The following is a 19,653-nucleotide window of genomic DNA, read 5'->3' as shown; positions in this document are numbered from 1 at the left end:
AACTGAATCTGAATTAAATGGAGTCTCTAAGTCACTAGAATTACCATTTTACAGGAAATGCAGGGATACAGGAACAACACCACAAGAAAATCTACAGGAAAACAACATTCTAACTTCTCCAAAAATAAATGGCATGAAAATTGCAGGCAGGGGAAAGACTGTTAGACATTAAAGGAGAAGTAAGGTCTGCAACCAAATGGAATGTGTGGACCTGGTTTGTATCCTGATTTCAACAAACTAATCCTTAAAAAGACAATTTTGAAATATTTGGGTTTTGAAAATAGGCTGCATATTGCCTATATTAAATAAGTCTCATTAAGTGGTAATAATTTTTTTAAAGAAATAACCATTTTCTGTTAGACTATACTGAAGTATTTACAGGAGAAATAAGATGATGTCTGTTATTTGCTTTAAAATCCTAAAAAAAAAAAAAATGGGGGTAGATTAAGCAAAGATGGGCAAAAGTGTTGAGGATTATTGAAGAAAGTGATCGGGGGCTCTTTTTACAGTCTTGTGACTTTCTTTGTTTCCATAATAAAAAGTTTAAATGAGAAAAACGTGTATTTTGACCCTGAAGTGTAAGTTCTAGCCATGATAAGCACTGAATATGTAGCTGAGAATAGGCCACTTGACTTCCTTCTAATGAGTTTGCTGGCATTATCACCGGTGTGGAGAAATATTTTGTGTCATGCTTCATTTCCAGTCTCCTATGAACACCTTCCCTGACAGCTGGTGACTTCAGTGTGTCAAGCCAGAGCTCGTCATTTGTCGCCCGCTTTTCCACAGAGCAGGCTGGAAAGACTTTCTGTCCCAGTGGGGATCCGATTATGTTCATTGTTTGCACTCTTTCCTTGAAGACAGAATGAGGATCAGGAATATCGCTCGCTGTTGCTCACCAGCTGTTTAGTCTGAGTCAAGCCTCACGTAGAGGGACATCCGGGATCTGCCTCCCCCTCTGAAGAGCCACGTCCTCCTCTGCTGTTCCCATAGTTCTCACCCTTCTGCACCTTTGACCCTCTCCGTGATGTGTTACAAAGTAATCCTAACCCCCCAGAGGAAAATCTCTTGCAGCATGGATTTACCAAACACTTTGTTTTAAAGTCCTTCTGCCCTGTCTGCAGCTCATGAATGCCCAAGTGATGATTCATGGCATGGGAATGAGTGATGCTGCCTGACTCAGAGGAGAATGCCTTCTGGTGTCATGTACGTGTCATAATAATTGCTTTTCTGGGCTCTGTGTCATTGATGATATGCGCCATCAAACCTCATCACCAGTTTTGCCAATAGTTAATTCTACCTTCTCTTCAAGTATATTTATCTTCAGCCCTGTGACTTGTACCACTCTTTGCCACAGGAGTACAACTTTGAGACCTATATAATTTTGGTTTCTGTCTGCCTTTAGTGACAAAATTAATTACTTTTGAAGTCTAAGTCTAGGAGAACTCAGTTGCTTTACTGAAAATGACAATGGCATTGTTTGGAAGAGATACCAAAGCTTGGATAGCTGTGCTTGGCAGAGTTTCCATCCAATTGATCGTCTGAAAACTAAGGACAAGTGGATTGTAAGACCAATAAAGTCCAGCTTACTGTATAGCTCTTTACCATGCTTTCCCCCACCATCTGCTTTGTAAAATATTTTATTTTAGAAGATTCAGTTTTCTAGAGCATTCAGATGATCTACCGAGGCCAAAGGTCCTGTTTACCATGTTAGGTGTCTAACACTGAGTGTTGTATTTTCACCACATTCAATCTATATGAATTCAGAGAGTAATGCTACACAATAGTATCAATAAAAATGCCAATTTAAGTGTAAACAATAATGCTCCTACTTGTGAAAATGTATTTTTTGTGACCGACAACATCAAACTTAAAGTTGAAGACAACCACAATGTTAATCTAATACCAGATTTGCGGCAGCAAAATGATAGAACCTGGAAATTTCTGAATATCAGATTTCTTAAAATCATAGTTGATCTTACATTTTGCTTTTTTTTTTTTTTATGGAAAAAAATGGCCTCATTGCTTTTATCCTTTGGGAATGACCCATTACTTGTAGATACTTGTTGATCCTTGTGTCCCCTGTGTCTGCCCGTAGAGCCTGATCCGGATTGTGAATAACTGAACTTCAGAGAACCTGGGGACAGTATGTTCATATGTAACGTGTTTTCTTCCAGTGTGAGGGAAACCCTCTGCCCTTGTGAAGCCTCTTCATGTAGGATCATGTTTCTCAAAGTGTAATTTAGGGAACCCTTGCATCAAGTCACCCGGGGCGCTTACTTAACACATTCCAGGCTCTTGAGCAGATTCTGGGAGTGAGGAATTTTAAAATTAAGTTAAATTAAATTAGAAATTCTGGAAACCTGCAATTTTAAAAATGTACCTGAGGGTATCTGGTATGAGTACCTTTGAAGGACTGCTTTGGCTTTAGGCAACGTAGAACACACATGCCTGCTCTGTTGGGTTTATGTGACACGTTATTTTGTAATTCACGAGACATGTTGTACCCTTCTTTTTTACCCTCAGGACTGGTCCGCCACGTCTGTGACCTGTTCACTGAAACCGCCACACTATGCTTGGATGTGGACAATAAGAACAACAATGAGACGGCAGCCGCACTGCTCTTCTCCCTGCTCGATATTCTGCATGGCATGCTGACCTACATGTCCAGCGTTGTTCGGCTGGCTCTGCAGGTACAGGGCCTCTCCTCCCATGTCTTGAACAACCCTATACCACGTCACCCTTCCCTTTTGTTCTCTCCTTTCTGATCTTCCTCTACTGAGTTTTTATTTTTGAAAAATAACATATGATTCTATAGGGAGAGGCTAGGAGAGAAGTCATCTTGGGGTGAGCAATGTCAAGGACACAATCTGAAAGGAAAACAGGAGACGCCTAGGAAACACTTGCCAAGAGGTAGTTGAGGAAGTCTGGTGGAGGAGATCATTTGCCTTATAGGCTCCCTAGGGCTAGCCCAGCGGTGTGCCATCTTTCCTATCTAGGGATGGCACTCAAGCCCACCCTCAACAGGATGAATTAGCTTGCAAAGACAGTGGATGCAAACACACACACACACGTTGGTACTCACATATACATACATGTATAACACATAAAGTTTATCACTTTCTCTTATGACCAATAACATGGAATTGGAAGACAGTTTTTGAGAACTAGGAGTATGTTCAGTGGCTATGAAAAGCCAGTTTACCCCAAAGTATAATGAATTTACTTCACACCATACTGTAAAGAAGGAAGGGGATGTGGTTTTATTGAATACTTTCTGTGTTGGGTGTTAGGTGCCCACATGTGGCTATTTCATTTAACCAACTGTGTCTGCTGATGCTTAGATTATGTGAAAGCATACAGCTGATATGACTTCATTGCTATATTTGAAATCCTGGTAAAATTGCAACAGGTATATGCATCAAATGTTAGCTTCCTGGCTTGGAGAGATGCAGAAGCTCAAGTTGAAACCAAGCTGTTTGATAATTTGCCAGGAGTCCTAGTAACAGAGCCAAGAATGATTCCCTAGACTATGGTTTAGTTTCTGTTATTCATCATTTTGATAAATGGTATCTTGTATTCCCAGTTCAGCTGGTCAAGTGTTTAGCTTGTCTAGTGTGGTTTAATAAATAATTCCAGATGCCTTAGTAAACATGATAGTTAGTGTTTAACACAGACTTGTAAATCCAGTAGAGGGAAGTGGCCTTCAAACTACCTGGTTGTTTTTATTTGCTCATCTATAAGAATTACAAGCTAATAAGGCACTGTTAAGTACTCATGCAATCCTGTGTTACAGATTTCTTGCTTTTCCTCTCTTTTCTAGTGCTTTTTCCAAAGAGTGTTGTTTCTTATTTCAGTTTTGACAGTGGTTTTAGGTAATTTTTTAAGATGCCAGCAATAGGTACTCTGCAAGATGCTTTGATGGTATCAATCTATAAAAGATTATGTTTTGTAGTCTGTAGATAAAAAGGATCAGAAGTTTAAAAATTCCAGAACAATAGAAATCCTTTTATTACAAGCGATTTTGAGAGAGATTCAAGTGTGTAAAAGAAAACTCCTTAATACAAAATATTTTCTAATTCTGTTTTTTTAATTTTCTGGTGTACCAATAGATCACTGTGTCTTATTTTTTCATTTCTTCCACACCACTGTATATTTTACTCTTAACATCTTTCTAAATCTCCCCCTATAATACCTGCTGCATATCGCTTTTGGCCTTGACTGCCAACTTTGATCTTTATATACCATGTCAATCTGACAGAGGTAGAGTCTTTGAGACAGAATTAGGGGAAAGGGCTGGGAAAAGAAATGTCATGTGTATCAAAGACATATCCTTCTAGAACAGGGAGCTAGAAGTACTTTCCAAACCTAAGGTCACTTCTTCCATTTATAAACATCCTCCAGGGGCATCTGGGTGGTTCAGTTGGTTAAGCGTCTGCCTTCAGCTCAGGTCATGATCCCAGAGTCCCAGGGTTGAGCCCCACATAGGGCTTTCTGCTCATCGAAGAGTCTGCTTCTCCCACTGCCCCTCACCCCGCTCGTGCTCTCTCTTGCTTTCTCAGATAAATAAATAAAATCTTGGGGCACCTGGGTGACTCAGTTGGTTTAGCATCTGTTTTTGGCTGGGGTCATGATCTTGGGGTCCTGGGATTAAGCCCTGCATCAGGCTCTCTGCTCAATGGGGAGTCAGCTTCTCCATCCCCCTCTTCTTCTGTGTGCTTGCTCTCTCTCTTTCTCAAATAAATAAATAAATGAAAAAATCTTTTAAAAAATAAAAAACTAAAACAACAAAAAAATCTTAAAAAAATAAAGTAAAAAGAATATAAATAAACGTTCTACCCTGGAGATTCTTCGGCATTCAAAACCTCATCTGCCTCTTGCAGGAATGACCACCAAGCAGCAGAATTGAGGGTTGCCAGTGTTTGAAGTGCGAAGTGCTTCACTTTTCTTTTTCAGGGAGGAGAGTGCTATGATATACAAATGTGTACTAGGGAGGTGGGGACCATGGGAAGGCAGGTGTTAGAATCTCCATTAGGAGTTCAGTCCCTGCCGCCAACATGCCTTATGATTCAAAATCGGTCCTGGTTTAACCTGAGGGTTGTGTGGCAGAGATGTGGAAGCAGAGACAAGTACATGCTCTAGGCCCACTGGTGTGGGATGGGCTTTGGATGCAAGTCCCAGCCACGTCCCTTTCCACCTGTATGACCCTAGGCAAGTTTCTTCACCCACCTAGTATTGGTTTCCTCATGTGCAGAGTACAAATGATAAAAACTGCTCTGCTGGGTTGTGGTGTGACTTCCATGAGAGAAGAAGATAAATGTGAGTAGATGTAAATAGACGCACTTTTATTTACCTGGCCAAGGGAAGATAAGCACTAAATGGTCGCTGTATCATTGACAGTGAGAAGAGAAGTGCTCCCCTCATAGTCCTATTTACACAAGGCTTCCTGTGGACGGTGACTTCCTCAGGTCTATGTCCTGGCACGTGGGAGGCTGCTCAGGCCATGGTTCCTGACTAAAGCGACTCCTGGCAGGCTAACGAAATATTAATTCATGGTTTGCTTCTGCACCTAGTAGCCTGGAATAGGGCTAGGTGAGATTTCAGCAAGGATTTAGGGAGGAAGAGTGTTAGCGCTCAGGGAGCTTGTGGTGTCAGAGGGAAGACCGTCACTACACAATGGTGAGGAAATCGCCATCTCTTTATGTCTTTGAGCCCGCAGCTGCTTTGAGGTATAGGGCACTGCAGGATGAACGTGGAAGAGGAGAAACTAACCGGGTTTGGGGGGTCGGGAAGCCCAATTCAAATTCCAGGTCACCTGACTCTCCTGCCTGGGCCTCGACTATGATTTGTGAAGTGATGGGGGACTTTCACCCACTGCTCTTGTGATCATGGGGCCATTAGACTGCTGTTTCTAGGCAGACGTACTGGTGTTGCTGACACTGGAAAGTGGACAAGAGTCTCTTGAAATGATCCAGTTTGACTCCTCTGTGGTGTCCCCCTTGTTCATGCGCGTTGGCTACCCTCTGCCTGGTTGCTGAACACAAGCCAGATTTTTCTGCCATCACCCATAATCCTCCCCATGACTCTCCCTTCCATGGCAGACCTCAGGGACATCTTGTTATCCGTGCCTTCTAATTCGTTGGTGAGACATTCAGGGCTTGGAATGATCCAGCCTCAGTGTGCATTCTAGCCTGGTCTGCCAGGCCTCCGTGCTGCCCACTCCTATGCCAGACAGTCCTCTCTCGATATTTCACTCCTGTGCATTTTCCTCATATAGTTCCTGGCCCCTGAAACACCACTCTCCAAACTGTTTCCTGTAGACCTCCTTCTCACCATGGAAATGATGAAGTCACATGTCATCTTCTCTTGTTAGCCCCCACTACCCAAACTGTGTCTGCCTCTACTTTCACACTCTGCCTTCAGCAGTTATTTGGAAGCATGCTGTCTTTTGGAGCAGATGGTGAGACCCTATAGAGGGGGGCCGGATTGTGCCATGTGATGATAACTGGAGAGCACAGTGAGTGCTGAACTGGTTCAGGTGCCACCATTGTGAGTTGTGCTCTACAGCTGCCTTCCCTCCCTAATGTTTTTTTTTTTTTTTTCAATTTTTAAAGAAGATTTTATTTATTTGAGAGAGCATGAGTAGGAGGGGGTGGAGGAGTAGAGGGAGGAGCTGACTCCCCACTGAGTGAGGAGCCTGACCTGGGCCTTGATCCCAGGACTCTGAGATTGTGACCTGAGCTGAAGGCAGGCGCTTACCTGACTGAGCCACCCAGATGCCCCACCTCCATGTTTAACAAACCTCTCTTGAGTACCTACCTGCATGCACTAGATTCGTGTAGCATTGCTAGATAAAATAGAATTGTGTTTGCCTAGCCTTTTCTTTTTTTTTTTTTTTAACACTGTACTCCTTTAGCTCATTTTGAGCAATGCTGTGTTGCCATTTAATATTAAAGGTGGCTCGTAAGTTGACATTCCCAGGTTTTATATGTTTAAGTCTACTAAGTTTATATTTCTACCCAGAGTCCTCCCGGGAAATCCATCCTTAGAAATCCAGCAACTTTCTCTACATAATCACTAGAACCTGCCATCGTCCCCTCAAACATGTCCAAAGCGAACCTCAGGATTTGCCTCCCCAAAACATTCTGCTGCCAGCAAGGCCAGCCACTTTCCTTCTGCTACACATACTAGAAACCTGGGAAAATCCTTAAAACTTTTCTCTTTTTCATATTCCATATCTTTTTTTTTCTTTTTTTTTTTTTAAAGATTTTATTTATTTATTTGACAGACAGAGATCACAAGTAGGCAGAGAGGCAGACAGAGAGAGAGGAGGAAGTAGGCTCCCTGCTGAGCAGAGAGCCCGATGCGGTGCTCAATCCCAGGACCCTGGGATCATGACCCGAGCTGAAGGCTGAGGCTTTAACCCACTGAGCCACCCAGGCGCCCCCATACTCCATATCTAATCTGTCCTCAGATAATGTAGATTTTACCTTAAATATCTAGTAAGTCCAACCACTTCTCTCAAACCCTGCTGCTGACTCCCCAGTGCTATCTACCATCCTCTTGCTTAGACCATAACTGGGTGGGTCCAGAACACTGGATGACTGGGGGTGGGGTCAGTTTCTGTATGGCTGTGATGGGGGCAAGTGAATTGCCGACCAGAGGCAAGAGCAGAGGGCCTGAATGGGGAGGACAATAGCAGTGTCATAGCAGAAAGAGAATCTTTGCTGTGGAAAAGGCCCTTTATGAAATACATACAGTGAGCCACAGATGTGGGTATCAAGAAGTTGCCTTTAGGGAGTATGACATTAGGGACTTGGAGACAGACTGAGCGGAGAGGTGAACTTGGGTCTCTGAAATTGTTGCTCAGCTTCTGTTTTTTCTCCTGCGGGAATCCCTGCTGGGATCCCTCTGTGCACAGAGCTTCCATTGCAGTCCCATATTTTTGTAAGGAGAGGAGTTTCTACTGCATTCCGGTTGTGAACTTCTCTTTCCAGAACCCCTGGCAGCTTTGCAAGGAGGAGGTACCTGAATACTGGTGGGGAGGGTCCTGATGCTTGTTGGTAACAATTAGGAAGGACTGCGTGGATTTAGAGGCTATGGAGGATGCTGGATGTCCTGGTGGGAGAGTCCCACAGCAGGCACTTGCTCTCGTGACTCCATCTGCTTGCTTCCTTGTGTGTGGAAAGGAAGCAGTGGCCTCAAGCCCCCTCTCAGTCAGGAGCTAGTTTGCAGGACTGCCTTATCTTTCCCAGGAGAGAATCCATTTGCTCTAAAGGATAATGTGTTCATGTGGAAAGGCCAGTGTTCTGTCTTGCTCCGTACTTCCGAAGGCAGGATCAACAGCCAAGAGTCAGGAAGGTTCAGACCTGCACAGTTGTTTTCTGGAAGGAAATTCTACCTTTCCGGTAAAATCAGTTGGGAAGGCTGAGGTGGGGGCAGGGTGGGGAGGGGAGAAGAGAGGGAAGTTCTGGGCTATGATTGTGGGGATTCCCCTTAGCCATAGAGAGGTATAAGTTGTTAAAAGGCAGGCGTCTACTTTTTCAGTCAAGCCCCTCTGAGCCAGATAAAGCAGGCCACTTAAATTCTGTCCAGAAGGAACTGGGCCTTCCTGAGAAGGGTTCTGGAGTCCAGGCTAATAACCTGAGGCAGGCATTCTGCAGCCTACTGTGAAGGCAGAGGTTATGACTTGCAAGTAGTTTGGTTTCTTCTGAGTGAAATTAACAGAGAGGAGGTATATGAATGGAATGTGTATATATTGTAGCAAACATGATAGTGCCTTTTTTCAGTATAAAATTATTCACCCCTTATAAGAGAGATTAGACAGTCCCATAAAACTCCTGAGAGCAGACACACTGAAGAGTAGAGCCACACAATTCTTATTTCCTTTTTCCAAGGCAATTTCAGTGCATTCTTCCTAAGCAATGTAGGCCTGTGTCTGAGGCCTCTCTGTGCCCTGGTATGTTGGACAGCTATTCTAAATGTTGTTCAAGCATGCAGATGCAAACAGAGAATGAGAGCATAGCAGAATTACACGATGATGGTATGCATCAGGTAATGTGCATCAAAATGCCCACGAGAAGTGAGCATATGTAATTTCGAGTCCGGCTTTGCCACTCATTATCTGTGGGGCTTTTGAAAAACTATTTAACTTCTCTCAACTTCAGTTTTCTCACCCAAAAGATAGGGGTAGCAGCCCCTCATCTCAGCATGGTTGGAAAGATAGAGTCCCCTCCACAGTACATGAACATCAACATTCGTTCAAGGACAGCCTTGGTCTTGCTTTATCTGTGGGCTGTCCAACCTGGCCTCTGTGGCCTGAGCTGGTGGCAGTGGCCCTGTGTGAGCTCTTTGTCCTGTTATAACAAGGCCTCACCTCTCCTCAGGGGGTTGCGGGGGATTACTTCCTAGGCTCCTTTCCTCTCCTGATCTGTCTCCTCTGGCCAAACTGACAAATCTCCGACACACCACTTCCCTTCTTTTCTCTCCCCTCAAGGCGCAGAAGTCTGGCTCAGGAGGGGACACTCAGGCTGCTGAGGACCTGCTGCTGCTCAGCAAACCTCTGACAGACCTCATTAGTCTGCTCATTCCGCTGGTAAGGGCCCAACTGTTTGTGCATCTTTCAGAACAGTGCTGAAGTGAAAGTCATTTTCTTTGAATTTCGTGATGCCTTCAATTTCTATGCCACTTTAATTATTTTCAAAGCTGGAACCAAAAGGAATTTCAGAAGATTATTTGGCCTAGAAATACTAAATTTCTACTTTATTTTAAAGCTAGATGGCTTAGCATTCATTTCAATAGGTATTTAAGTCAGAATCTCAAAGCCATCTTAATGGGAGGTAGAAAATTTGAGAAATGAATTCGAAGAAGGAAGGAGAAATCATTATGGAGACCAGTTCTCTCTCCAAAAGATGTTTTAGAGTTGTGCTTGGCATGCAGGACTCCTGAGGAATGCAGAAGCAGGCACGTAGACCTAGATCGTATTCCTCTAAATCTCCACAAAGACAGAAGGAAATAAGTAAAGCTAAATGAAGGCAGGTAAAACCACACAAGGCCACCGAATATATGGAAAGAGCCCAGCAGAAACTTCGAGTTTGGACCAACTCAATTTTACCCAAACTTGAAGAGGACCCAGTGCTTAGACACGTGATTCCTATAGAGCAGCCAGTCAGAGGGTGCGTTGATAAAATTCCATGAAGGCTCCTGAATACCTCTCTAGATTTGAGGATCCAAGGATTGGGGGTCCCTGTAACCCTCGTGACCTTAGATCTGGTTCTTCACAGAGACAGACCTTTGGTTCTCAAACTGCTAGGATTTGTCTTTTTCTGCTCTGTGGCTTTGAAAGGAAGGCAAATGCAGTTTGCATGAATAATTCCTTAGACTTAATTATGTTTAGCAAATAAAGGTTTGGTTCAATGGAGTGAGAAAGAAAGAGGGGAAAATCCATCAATGCTGGGTTATATTAAATAATGGCACATGTGGAGTTGAGCAGTCACAAAAAAAAAGTGTCTGTGGGCTCACAGTGAGGTAAGGGAACACTCCCCAGCCCCAGAGTGGAAGGATAGTTGGTGTAGAATATCTTTTGCATGAAGCTACATGGAAAATAGAACGCTAACTGTTCTAGCTCAGAATAGGGGCTGAACCAGATAACCAGCTCTCATCTTGGGCTAAGGCCAGGAAACAGATGAGGCTCCAGTGAACAGAGGAAAGCCAAACACAAACTAGACTCTCTTCTGTAAGAGACTCAAATGACATCAAATTAAAAAATGTATATACATATGTATATACACACACACAGACATATATATAAATTGATGCAACATATGACACACTGGATAATAATTACATTTATAGAGAAAAAGATTAAAAAAGATAGATGAAGAGGATCTTTCTTAAGAAGGACAGATGCAGAGATGCCTGGGTGGCTCAGTCAGTTGAGTGTCTAACTCTTGGTGTCAGCTCAGGTCATGATCTCAGGGTCCTGGGATCAAATCCCACTGTTGGGTTCTGTGCTCAGCACAAAGTCTGCTTGTTCCTCTCCCTCCTGCTCTGCTCCTCCCCATGCTCTCTCTTTCTCTCTCTTGAATAAATAAAATCTAAAGAAAAAAAAAAAGGAAAGGCAGATGGAGAATCCCTAGGTAAAACTTCCAGGACACTCTTTTGCACATCCATCTTATAGACCAGGCTTTTGTGTTTGCCACATGCTCAGATTGGCTTTCTTTTAATGGGTAAATTTATTCCATTTGGATTTGTTGTTAAACTTCTCTTTGATCTTAATTTTATTGTTATTTTATATTTTCTTTCTAAATATTTTTAATATTCATATAAGTTTTAATGTACAAAAAACTTTTCAGAACAAAGAGAGGATTCTACAGTGATGAGGAATAAAATTCACATGAGGACCTAATAGCTATGAACCTTTTTGTGTTGAATATTAGATCATAGAACTCTATAAACAAAGAACCAAAAACACCTAGGAGGAAATCCAAAAAACACAGTAGTGTTGAGAGATATAACTCCTCTTTCTCATTGCTTTACAGACCAAGTAGTTAAAAATAATGATGTAGGACAGGGGTTGATAAACTGTGGCCTATGGGCTAACTTTGGCCCACTGCTTTTTTGTGAAGTGTTTTTATTTTTTAATTTCATTATTTTTTAAGAGATTATTTAAGGAGGAGAGAGTACATCCTCTGAGGGGCAGAGGGAGAGGAGGAGAGAGAAAATCTCTAGCAGACTCGCCACTGAGCATGGAGACTATTGCAGGGATCATCCCAGGACCCTGAGATTATGACCTGAGCTGAAATCAGGTGTCAGACGCTCAACCAACAGAGCCACCCAGCTGCCCTCTCCCCATCCCCACATTGTCTATTTTTGTAAATAAAGTTTTATTGAATACAGCCACACAGACCACTTGTTTATATATCGTCTATGGCTGTTTTGCTCTTTGGTAGGAGTTGAGGAATTACAACACAGACCTTATAGCTCACAAGTCTATATTCTTTTACTGTCTGGCTCTTCACGGAAAAATTTTGCTGACTCCTATATAATGGGTATAAATTTTTTAAAATATTTCATTTATTTGACAGAGAGAGAGAGATCACAAGTAGGGTGAGCAACAGGCAGAGGGAGAGGGAGAAACAGTCTCCCCACCAAGCAGGGAGCCCGATGTGGTGTTCAAGCGCAGGTCCCTGGGATTATGACCTGAGCTGAAGGCAGATGTTTAGCACCTGAGCCACCCAGGTGCCCCCAGGGCATAAATATTTTAATAAGATTGAGCTAAGAGAAATAGGTCCATCTCTGTACCCTGAAAATAGAAACTCTAACTTCAGTTTTCCAGAAACATCTTTAAAAAGTTGGCCATGCATTATGTTAAAAGGATATCAATAAACTCCAGGAAGTTGGAATTACATATACTACATCCTTTAACCACAATACAGTTAAACTGGAAGGAAAAATAAGAGTAGGAGATGTACTTTTAGCAAATACTATCCATGAGTATAATCAAAGAATAAGTTTTCTTTGTGATTATTTCAGTCTGGGTCCAATCAGAAGGGAGAAACCACATGGTGATTTAAATAGGGGAATTTTAATATAAAACATCATTTGCTATGAAAAAAGAGTAAGCATAAGATTTAAAAAGAACTTTTTAAGGTACCCTACAGCTGCTTGAGAGTACTCAAGTAAGGACAGACTTGATCCGGGCCACCCCTACACTGAGACTGTGGGTCACACCTTATTGGGGAAGGCAGCCCATGGGACAGTAGACAAATTTGCTGGGTAGCCTAGGCTGGAGTGGGTCCACTGTCCCCTGGAAAGCAGGATATAACCCTTTGGGGTGCAGATGACTCCTAGTCAGTGGGCAGGCAACAGAGGAACAGGGCGCCATGGTGGTAGGAAGCCTGAGGTGCCCAGTGTCATGTAGAGAGGACTACCTACAGGAAACAAAGATATGCAAGAGACAGATGAACGGGGGCGGCAGCGTCAGATAGCCAGTGTACATGGGAGGGCTGAAGTGTACAGTGTGCCTTGGGGAGGGCAACAGGAACATAATCACAGGTCAGTATAGGGCTGTAGGTTGCCGAGGCGGCCACACATTCTGGGCTCCTGGTTAAGTTGGATCTCTGCCTCATATTCACACCTCTGAGCAACAGAAACAGCAGGAGAATCTCTTCTTCCTGCACTGTGTCATCTGAGAGACTTTCCCCAGCTCTCTGAGACTCTGAATTCTTGTTGCTAGTAACTTGATCACACTTATGTTCTAGTATATGGCCAGACATCAGCCTAGCGTGCATGAGCTGTGTTGTGTATATACACACCGATCACCAAAGTCACTGGTTTTAAAAATGGCCTGTGACAAGAACATTGCAATATATCTTCTCTGGAAAAGATTAACACATATTTATAGCCATGTATAAAGTGAAGAAAAATAGTAATAAGGCAATTTAGGACTTAAACCAGAGCACATACAGACCAAAGATAAATTTTATAGTGGTCGTTAAAAAATGTAATAGGTTACAGAATGAGGTGTTGGAATTGCTTTCCCATAGGGAGAAATAAACAGACTTTCAGTTTTCATCTGACTTGGATAATTTTGGAGCTATTTCACCCAAAGGCAGGTGGATGAACTTTTAGCTCTTGAGGTTCTTTACAGATTATGGTCCTCTGAAAGAAAATATATTCTTTTTTATTTATTTATTTATTTATTTATTTATTTATTTATTTATTTGGCAGAGAGAAATCACAAGTAGTCGGAGAGGCAGGCAGAGAGAGAGAGAGGGAAGCAGGCTCCCTGCTGAGCAGAGAGCCCGATGCGGGACTCGATCCCAGGACCCTGAGATCATGACCTGAGCCGAAGGCAGCAGCTTAACCCACTGAGCCACCCAGGTGCCCCAGAAAATATATTCTTAAGAGAAGAGAAAACCTATCAACCTCTAATTTATGCCCTATATCTTTACTATAGCTGTAGTAGAACCATAGTGGAAGATAGATGTAAGATAGTGATTCTTAGTCTGTTTTGAATGTAAACTGCTTTAAGAATGTGAGGGTTCTAGTCCCTCTTCCCAGAAAAATGTGTAGACTCATTTATATGCTGGGTTCTTGGCACAATTCACAATTTCAGGGGGATCTTTGTTTTTTTAATTTCAATTAGCCAACATATAGTACATCGTTTTTGATGTAGTGTTCAATGATTCATTATATAATACCCAGTGCTCATCACATCACCTGCCCTTCTAAACGCCCATCATCCAGTTACCCCATTCCCCAACCCACCTCCCCTTCCACAACCCTCAGTTTTTTTTCCCCAGAGTCAAGTGTCTGTCACGGTTTGTCACCCCTCTGATTTCTTCCCATTTAGTTTCAGGGGGATCTTTGAACCCTCAATTGGAACGTAGTATAAGATCTGGTTAATAAAAGGTATAACCAATTGACCATGTCTCCTAAAAAAAAAAAAAATACAGCAAGGTAAGTGTTTGAATTAAATATTTTATTTAGGAAGAAGAAATGAGCAGCTAGGCTTTATATCCTACATGAGTTTTATAACTAGATAAAGTTGCTATAAGAAATTAGTCTTCAGCCTCCTTCTCCCTCAATTAAAATAAACATTTTCAAACTTGGAAGAGATCATTGTTTTTAAAAATTTTTCTTCATTTGGTCTGAGCTGCTGTATGTAGCCTGTTTTATATGTTTCTTGTTAGCCGTGCCTTCCTTGGCCATTGAGAAGATGGCCCTGTGCAGACTCTGTGCTGTCAGGTCGGGATGGTAGTCCTTACTGAGCCCCAGAAAGTGAGCTCCCTCCTGTGCTAGAGGAGTGGGGACCCGAGCCTTCTCCCAAACAACTAATGATTCTGCCAGGAGCAACATTTAGGCCTGTATCAACATGATCCGTACCAGTTCATGTTTCTGATGCCACCGTGCAGTGTAAAAAATTGTGCCCCACTAAGTATAGGGGGAAAAGTTCCTTTTTTTTTTTCTACTTTCTAATTTCTTAGTAGATTTTTCTCTTTACATAGTAATGAACTTGGACATGTCTGTTCTTTCTCTTTGTAGTTAGCAGCCTGAAATCTGGTGATGGTTTATGGTGATTATGGTCAATGGTGATGGAGGCCAGAGGTACTGAGTAGTCTGTTTGCAGGTCAAACCCAAGAGGTTGGGCATCTTGCTAGTTCTTACTAAGAAGCTGCTCTAAGAAGTTACTGCCCGATTTAATAGGGATATCCCTCTTTCTAGCTAACCACTGTCCGTCTGGCTGCTCGCCATTTCCACCGGATACACCATAAACACCTCAAACACAACAGGATTAAAACAAACCCATAATCATCTTTTTAAAATTGTTTCTCTTCTTGTGTCCTGTGTCAGAGAAGGAAATTCACCCGCTCAGTTGCCCAGCCAAGAATGCAGGCATCCTCTTGGCCTCTTTTCCTTTGCCATCCTGCCCTATTCCGTCAAGTCACTAAAACGCAACAGACTGTCTTCCTCTTCACTCCCATGGACAGTATCATAAAGCCCACCACCATCTTGTGCTTGAAGGGTCCCAGTGGCCTTCTCCATGAGATTTCTGAGGCTCTTGCCCTGAAAGCAGCACGCTTTAGAGAAAGCAGCATGCTTTCTCTAAAATGCAAGACTCATCTTGTCACTCATTGACTTAAAACACATCAATGATCCCCCACTATTCATGGGTAAATTCTAACTTCTTAACAGACTTACAGAACCATATGTTTGTTGTCTGCATCTCTTGGCTCTCTCTGCCCTACTCTTGTGTTCTGTACCCCAAGTTTTTTCAGTTCTTTAAATGTACTTTGGGCGCCTGGGTGGCTCAGTGGGTTAAGCCGCTGCCTTCGGCTCAGGTCATGATTTCAGGGTTCTGGGATCGAGTCCCGCATCGGGCTCTCTGCTCAGCAGGGAGCCTGCTTCCTCCTCTCTCTCTCTCTCTGCCTGCCTCTCTGCCTACTTGTAATCTCTGTCTGTCAAATAAAAAAAAAATAAAATAAATAAAAAAAAATGTACTTTGATTTCCCTTGCCTCTGTCTAGAACGTGCTCTTCCTCCCTCTGCTTGAGTGTTCCTCAGCTTTTAGCTCTTGGGTTAGATGTCCCTTCTTTTCAGCTTTACTTTTGGGTCTGGTGCAGCAGAGGGATTTGATTAATATTTGTGTAGGAAAGCAAGCTAATTGCTAACAAATGCAGTATATTTTCTGCCTTTCCTTAGAATAACTAAGAATAGACTACATCTGGTAGGACATAGATTCAAGTACAAATTTATCCAAGGAGTTTCTCTGTACCCTTGCTCTCCTGCCCTGCTTAAGCCAGCACATTCTAGCAGGTGGTAATGACATGGCTCACTCGCTTGCTTTAAAATTACGTCATTTGAATTTCTTTCTAGAAGTTGACCTCTTCTTGGCAGGAGTTCTCCTGACCTTCACTGGGCAGCCTATATTCCTGAAATAACCCATACTCTGCCTTAGATTGTCAGGAAAGGACACAAAAGGGCAAGTAACATTGCCCAAGGACTTCTGTTTTGGGAAAATTGCTGTACTTGTAGTAACTGCAAAATATAAAAACTCAGCCCTAGAATCCCCACAGCAGTGGTGAGCATAAAAGCCTCTGAGCCATCAAAATAGAAACTACAGCATCATCACCTTTTCTAACAGTAGACCCCCCTCCACCCTAGAATTCTGACGTTCAGTGTTTGAACTCAGGTAGCCTTGGGAAAGACTCCCAAAACTGCAGGTGTGTTTTCTGCCATTACTTCTTACATCTTTATCTTAAGGTGGTTGCAATATAGTGGCATGTGTTTTTTAAAAATATTTATTTATTTATTTTAGAGAGAGACCGGGGGAGGATTAGAGGGAAAGCGAGACACAGAGAGAGAAAGAATCCTCAAGCAGACTCCCTCTGAGCCTAGAGCCCAGCTCGAGGCTCGATCCTAGGACCCGAGATCATGATCTGAGCCAATATCAAGAGTTGGTTGCTTAACCTAGTGAGCTACCCATGCACTCTATGATAAATTTTTTAATAGTATTTGGTTGTTGTTCAGAGCTGCTAGTTCTAATCTGAATAGGAACAAATTCCCTTACACGGTAGAGTGTGACTGGTGTCAGAAAGCAACCCCTCTAGAAAATTGTTCTTACCCATCAATGACCGGAATGCCCATACTTTATTGCCCTCTTTACAAGCCTTCTTTTAAATAGTAATGCTTTAACATGAAAGTGTGTCACTCATTTTACAAAACAACACCAGGGCAGCAGGAGAGGTCATGAGGAGGTGGGAGTTTGAGGGACAATGAACTGAATATGGAAATGTGAAACATGGGTCATGCCAAAATCAAAGTCTAGTTAGTAAAGATTTTTGGGGTGGATTTTATTCTCTGTTCCCAGTACATTTACCTTGACTTAAAAAAAAAAAGGTTAATAATTAATGGTTGAATCTTTTATGTGCATCATTGAAGAAAATGAATGTTTGTAATTGGACTCTTATAAACAGCTCTAAAAGTTATTAGAACCAGCTAAAAACACATCAGAATTATGACATTGGTTTTTTTTAAAATTTTTAAATTTTTTATTTTTTATATAAACATATATTTTTATCCCCAGGGGTACAGGTCTGTGAATCACCAGGTTTACACACTTCACAGCACTTACCAAAGCACATATCCTCCCCAATGTCCATAACCCCACCCCCTTCTCCCAACCAACCTCCCCCCAGCAACCCTCAGTTTGTTTTGTGAGATTAAGAGTCACTTATGGTTTGTCTCCCTCCCAATCCCATCTTGTTTCATTGATTCTTCTCCTACCCACTTAAACCCCTATGTTGCATCACCACTTCCTCATATCAGGGAGATCATATGATAGTTGTCTTTCTCTGCTTGACTTACTTCGCTAATCATGATACGCTCTAGTTCCATCCATGTTGTCGCAAATGGCAAGATTTTGTTTCTTTTGATGGCTGAATAGTATTCCATTGTGTATATATACCACATCTTCTTGATCCATTCATCTGTTGATGGACACCTAGGTTCTTTCCATACTTTGGCTATTGTGGACATTGCTGCTATAAACATTGGGGTGCAAGTGCCCCTTCTGATCACTACGTTAGTATCTTTAGGGTAAATACCCAATAGTGCAATTGCTGGGTCATAGGGCAGTTCTATTTTCAACATTTTGAGGAACCTCCATGCTGTTTTCCAGAGTGGTTGCACCAACTTGCATTCCCACCAACAGTGTAGGAGGGTTCCCCTTTCTCTGCATCCTTTCGTACATTGAGGTCCTTCATCCATTTTGAGTCTATTTTTGTGTGTGGTGTAAGGAAATGGTCCAATTTCATTTTTCTGCATGTGGCTGTCCAATTTTCCCAGCACCATTTATTGAAAAGGCTGTCTTTTTTCCATTGGACATTCTTTCCTGCTTTGTCGAAGATTAGTTGACCATAGATTTGAGGGTCTATTTCTGGGCTCTCTATTCTGTTCCATTGATCTATGTGTCTGTTTTTGTGCCAGTACCATGCTGTCTTGATGATGACAGCTTTGTAATAGAGCTTGAAGTCCGGAATTGTGATGCCACCAACGTTGGCTTTCTTTTTCAATATCCCTTTGGCTATTCGAGGTCTTTTCTGGTTCCATATAAATTTTAGCATTATTTGTTCCATTTCTTTGAAAAAGATGGATGGTACTTTGATAGGAATCGCATTAAATGTTTAGATTGCTTTAGGTAGCATAGACATTTTCACAATATTTATTCTTCCCATCCAGGAGCATGGAACATTTTTCCATTTCTTTGTGTCTTCCTCAATTTCTTTCATGAGTACTTTATAGTTTTCTGAGTATAGATTCTGTGCCTCTTTGGTTAGGTTTTTTCCTAGGTATCTTATGGTTTTGGGTGCAATTGTAAATGGGATGGACTCCTTAATTTCTCTTTCTTCTGTCTTGTTGTTGGTGTAGAGAAATGCAACTGATTTCTGTGCATTGATTTTATATCCTGACACTTTACTGAATTCCTGTACAAGTTCTAGCAGTTTTGGAGTGGAGTCTTTTGGGTTTTCCACATACAGTATCATATCATCTGCAAAAAGTGATAATTTGACTTCTTCTTTGCCGATTTGGATGCCTTTAATTTCCTTTTGTTGTCTGATAGCTGAGGCTAAGACCTCTAGTACTATGTTGAATAGCAGTGGTGATAATGGACATCCCTGCCGTGTTCCTGACCTTAGCGGAAAAGCTTTCAGTTTTTCTCCATTGAGAATGATATTTGTGGAGGGTTTTTCATAGATGGCTTTGATGATATTGAGGTATGTGCCCTCTATCCCTACACTTTGAAGAGTTTTGATCAGGAAGGGATGCTGTACTTTGTCAAATGCTTTTTCAGCATCTTTTGAGAGTATCATATGGTTCTTGTTCTTTCTTTTATTGATGTGTTGTATCACATTGACTGATTTGCGGATGTTGAACCCACCTTGCAGCCCTGGAATAAATCCCACTTGGTCGTGGTGAATAATCCTTTTAATGAACTGTTGAATCCTATTGGCTAGTATTTTGGTGAGAATGTTCACATCTGTGTTCATCAAGGATATTGGTCTATAGCTCTCTTTTTTGATGCGATCTTTGTCTGGTTTTGGGATCAAGGTGATGCTGGCCTGATAAAATGAGTTTGGAAGTTTTCCTTCCA

General features: G+C 42.1%; 1 protein-coding gene across 2 annotated transcripts in view; it reads left to right on the top strand.

Moving 5' to 3' along the window:
* ULK4 (unc-51 like kinase 4) overlaps positions 1-19,653 on the top strand; it is a 651,105-nt gene that overhangs the window by 435,602 nt on the left and 195,850 nt on the right. For both annotated transcript variants that reach the window (XM_059162312.1, XM_059162311.1), the window contains exons 33-34: positions 2,524-2,690; positions 9,494-9,592. In XM_059162312.1, the coding sequence (XP_059018295.1) occupies positions 2,524-2,690; positions 9,494-9,592 (266 nt within the window). The remainder of the gene's footprint in view (positions 1-2,523; positions 2,691-9,493; positions 9,593-19,653) is intronic.

The sequence above is a fragment of the Mustela lutreola genome, chromosome 2, assembly GCF_030435805.1.
Source record: "Mustela lutreola isolate mMusLut2 chromosome 2, mMusLut2.pri, whole genome shotgun sequence".
Lineage (NCBI taxonomy): Eukaryota > Metazoa > Chordata > Mammalia > Carnivora > Mustelidae > Mustela > Mustela lutreola.
This window is presented reverse-complemented; position numbering and strand designations above follow the sequence as displayed.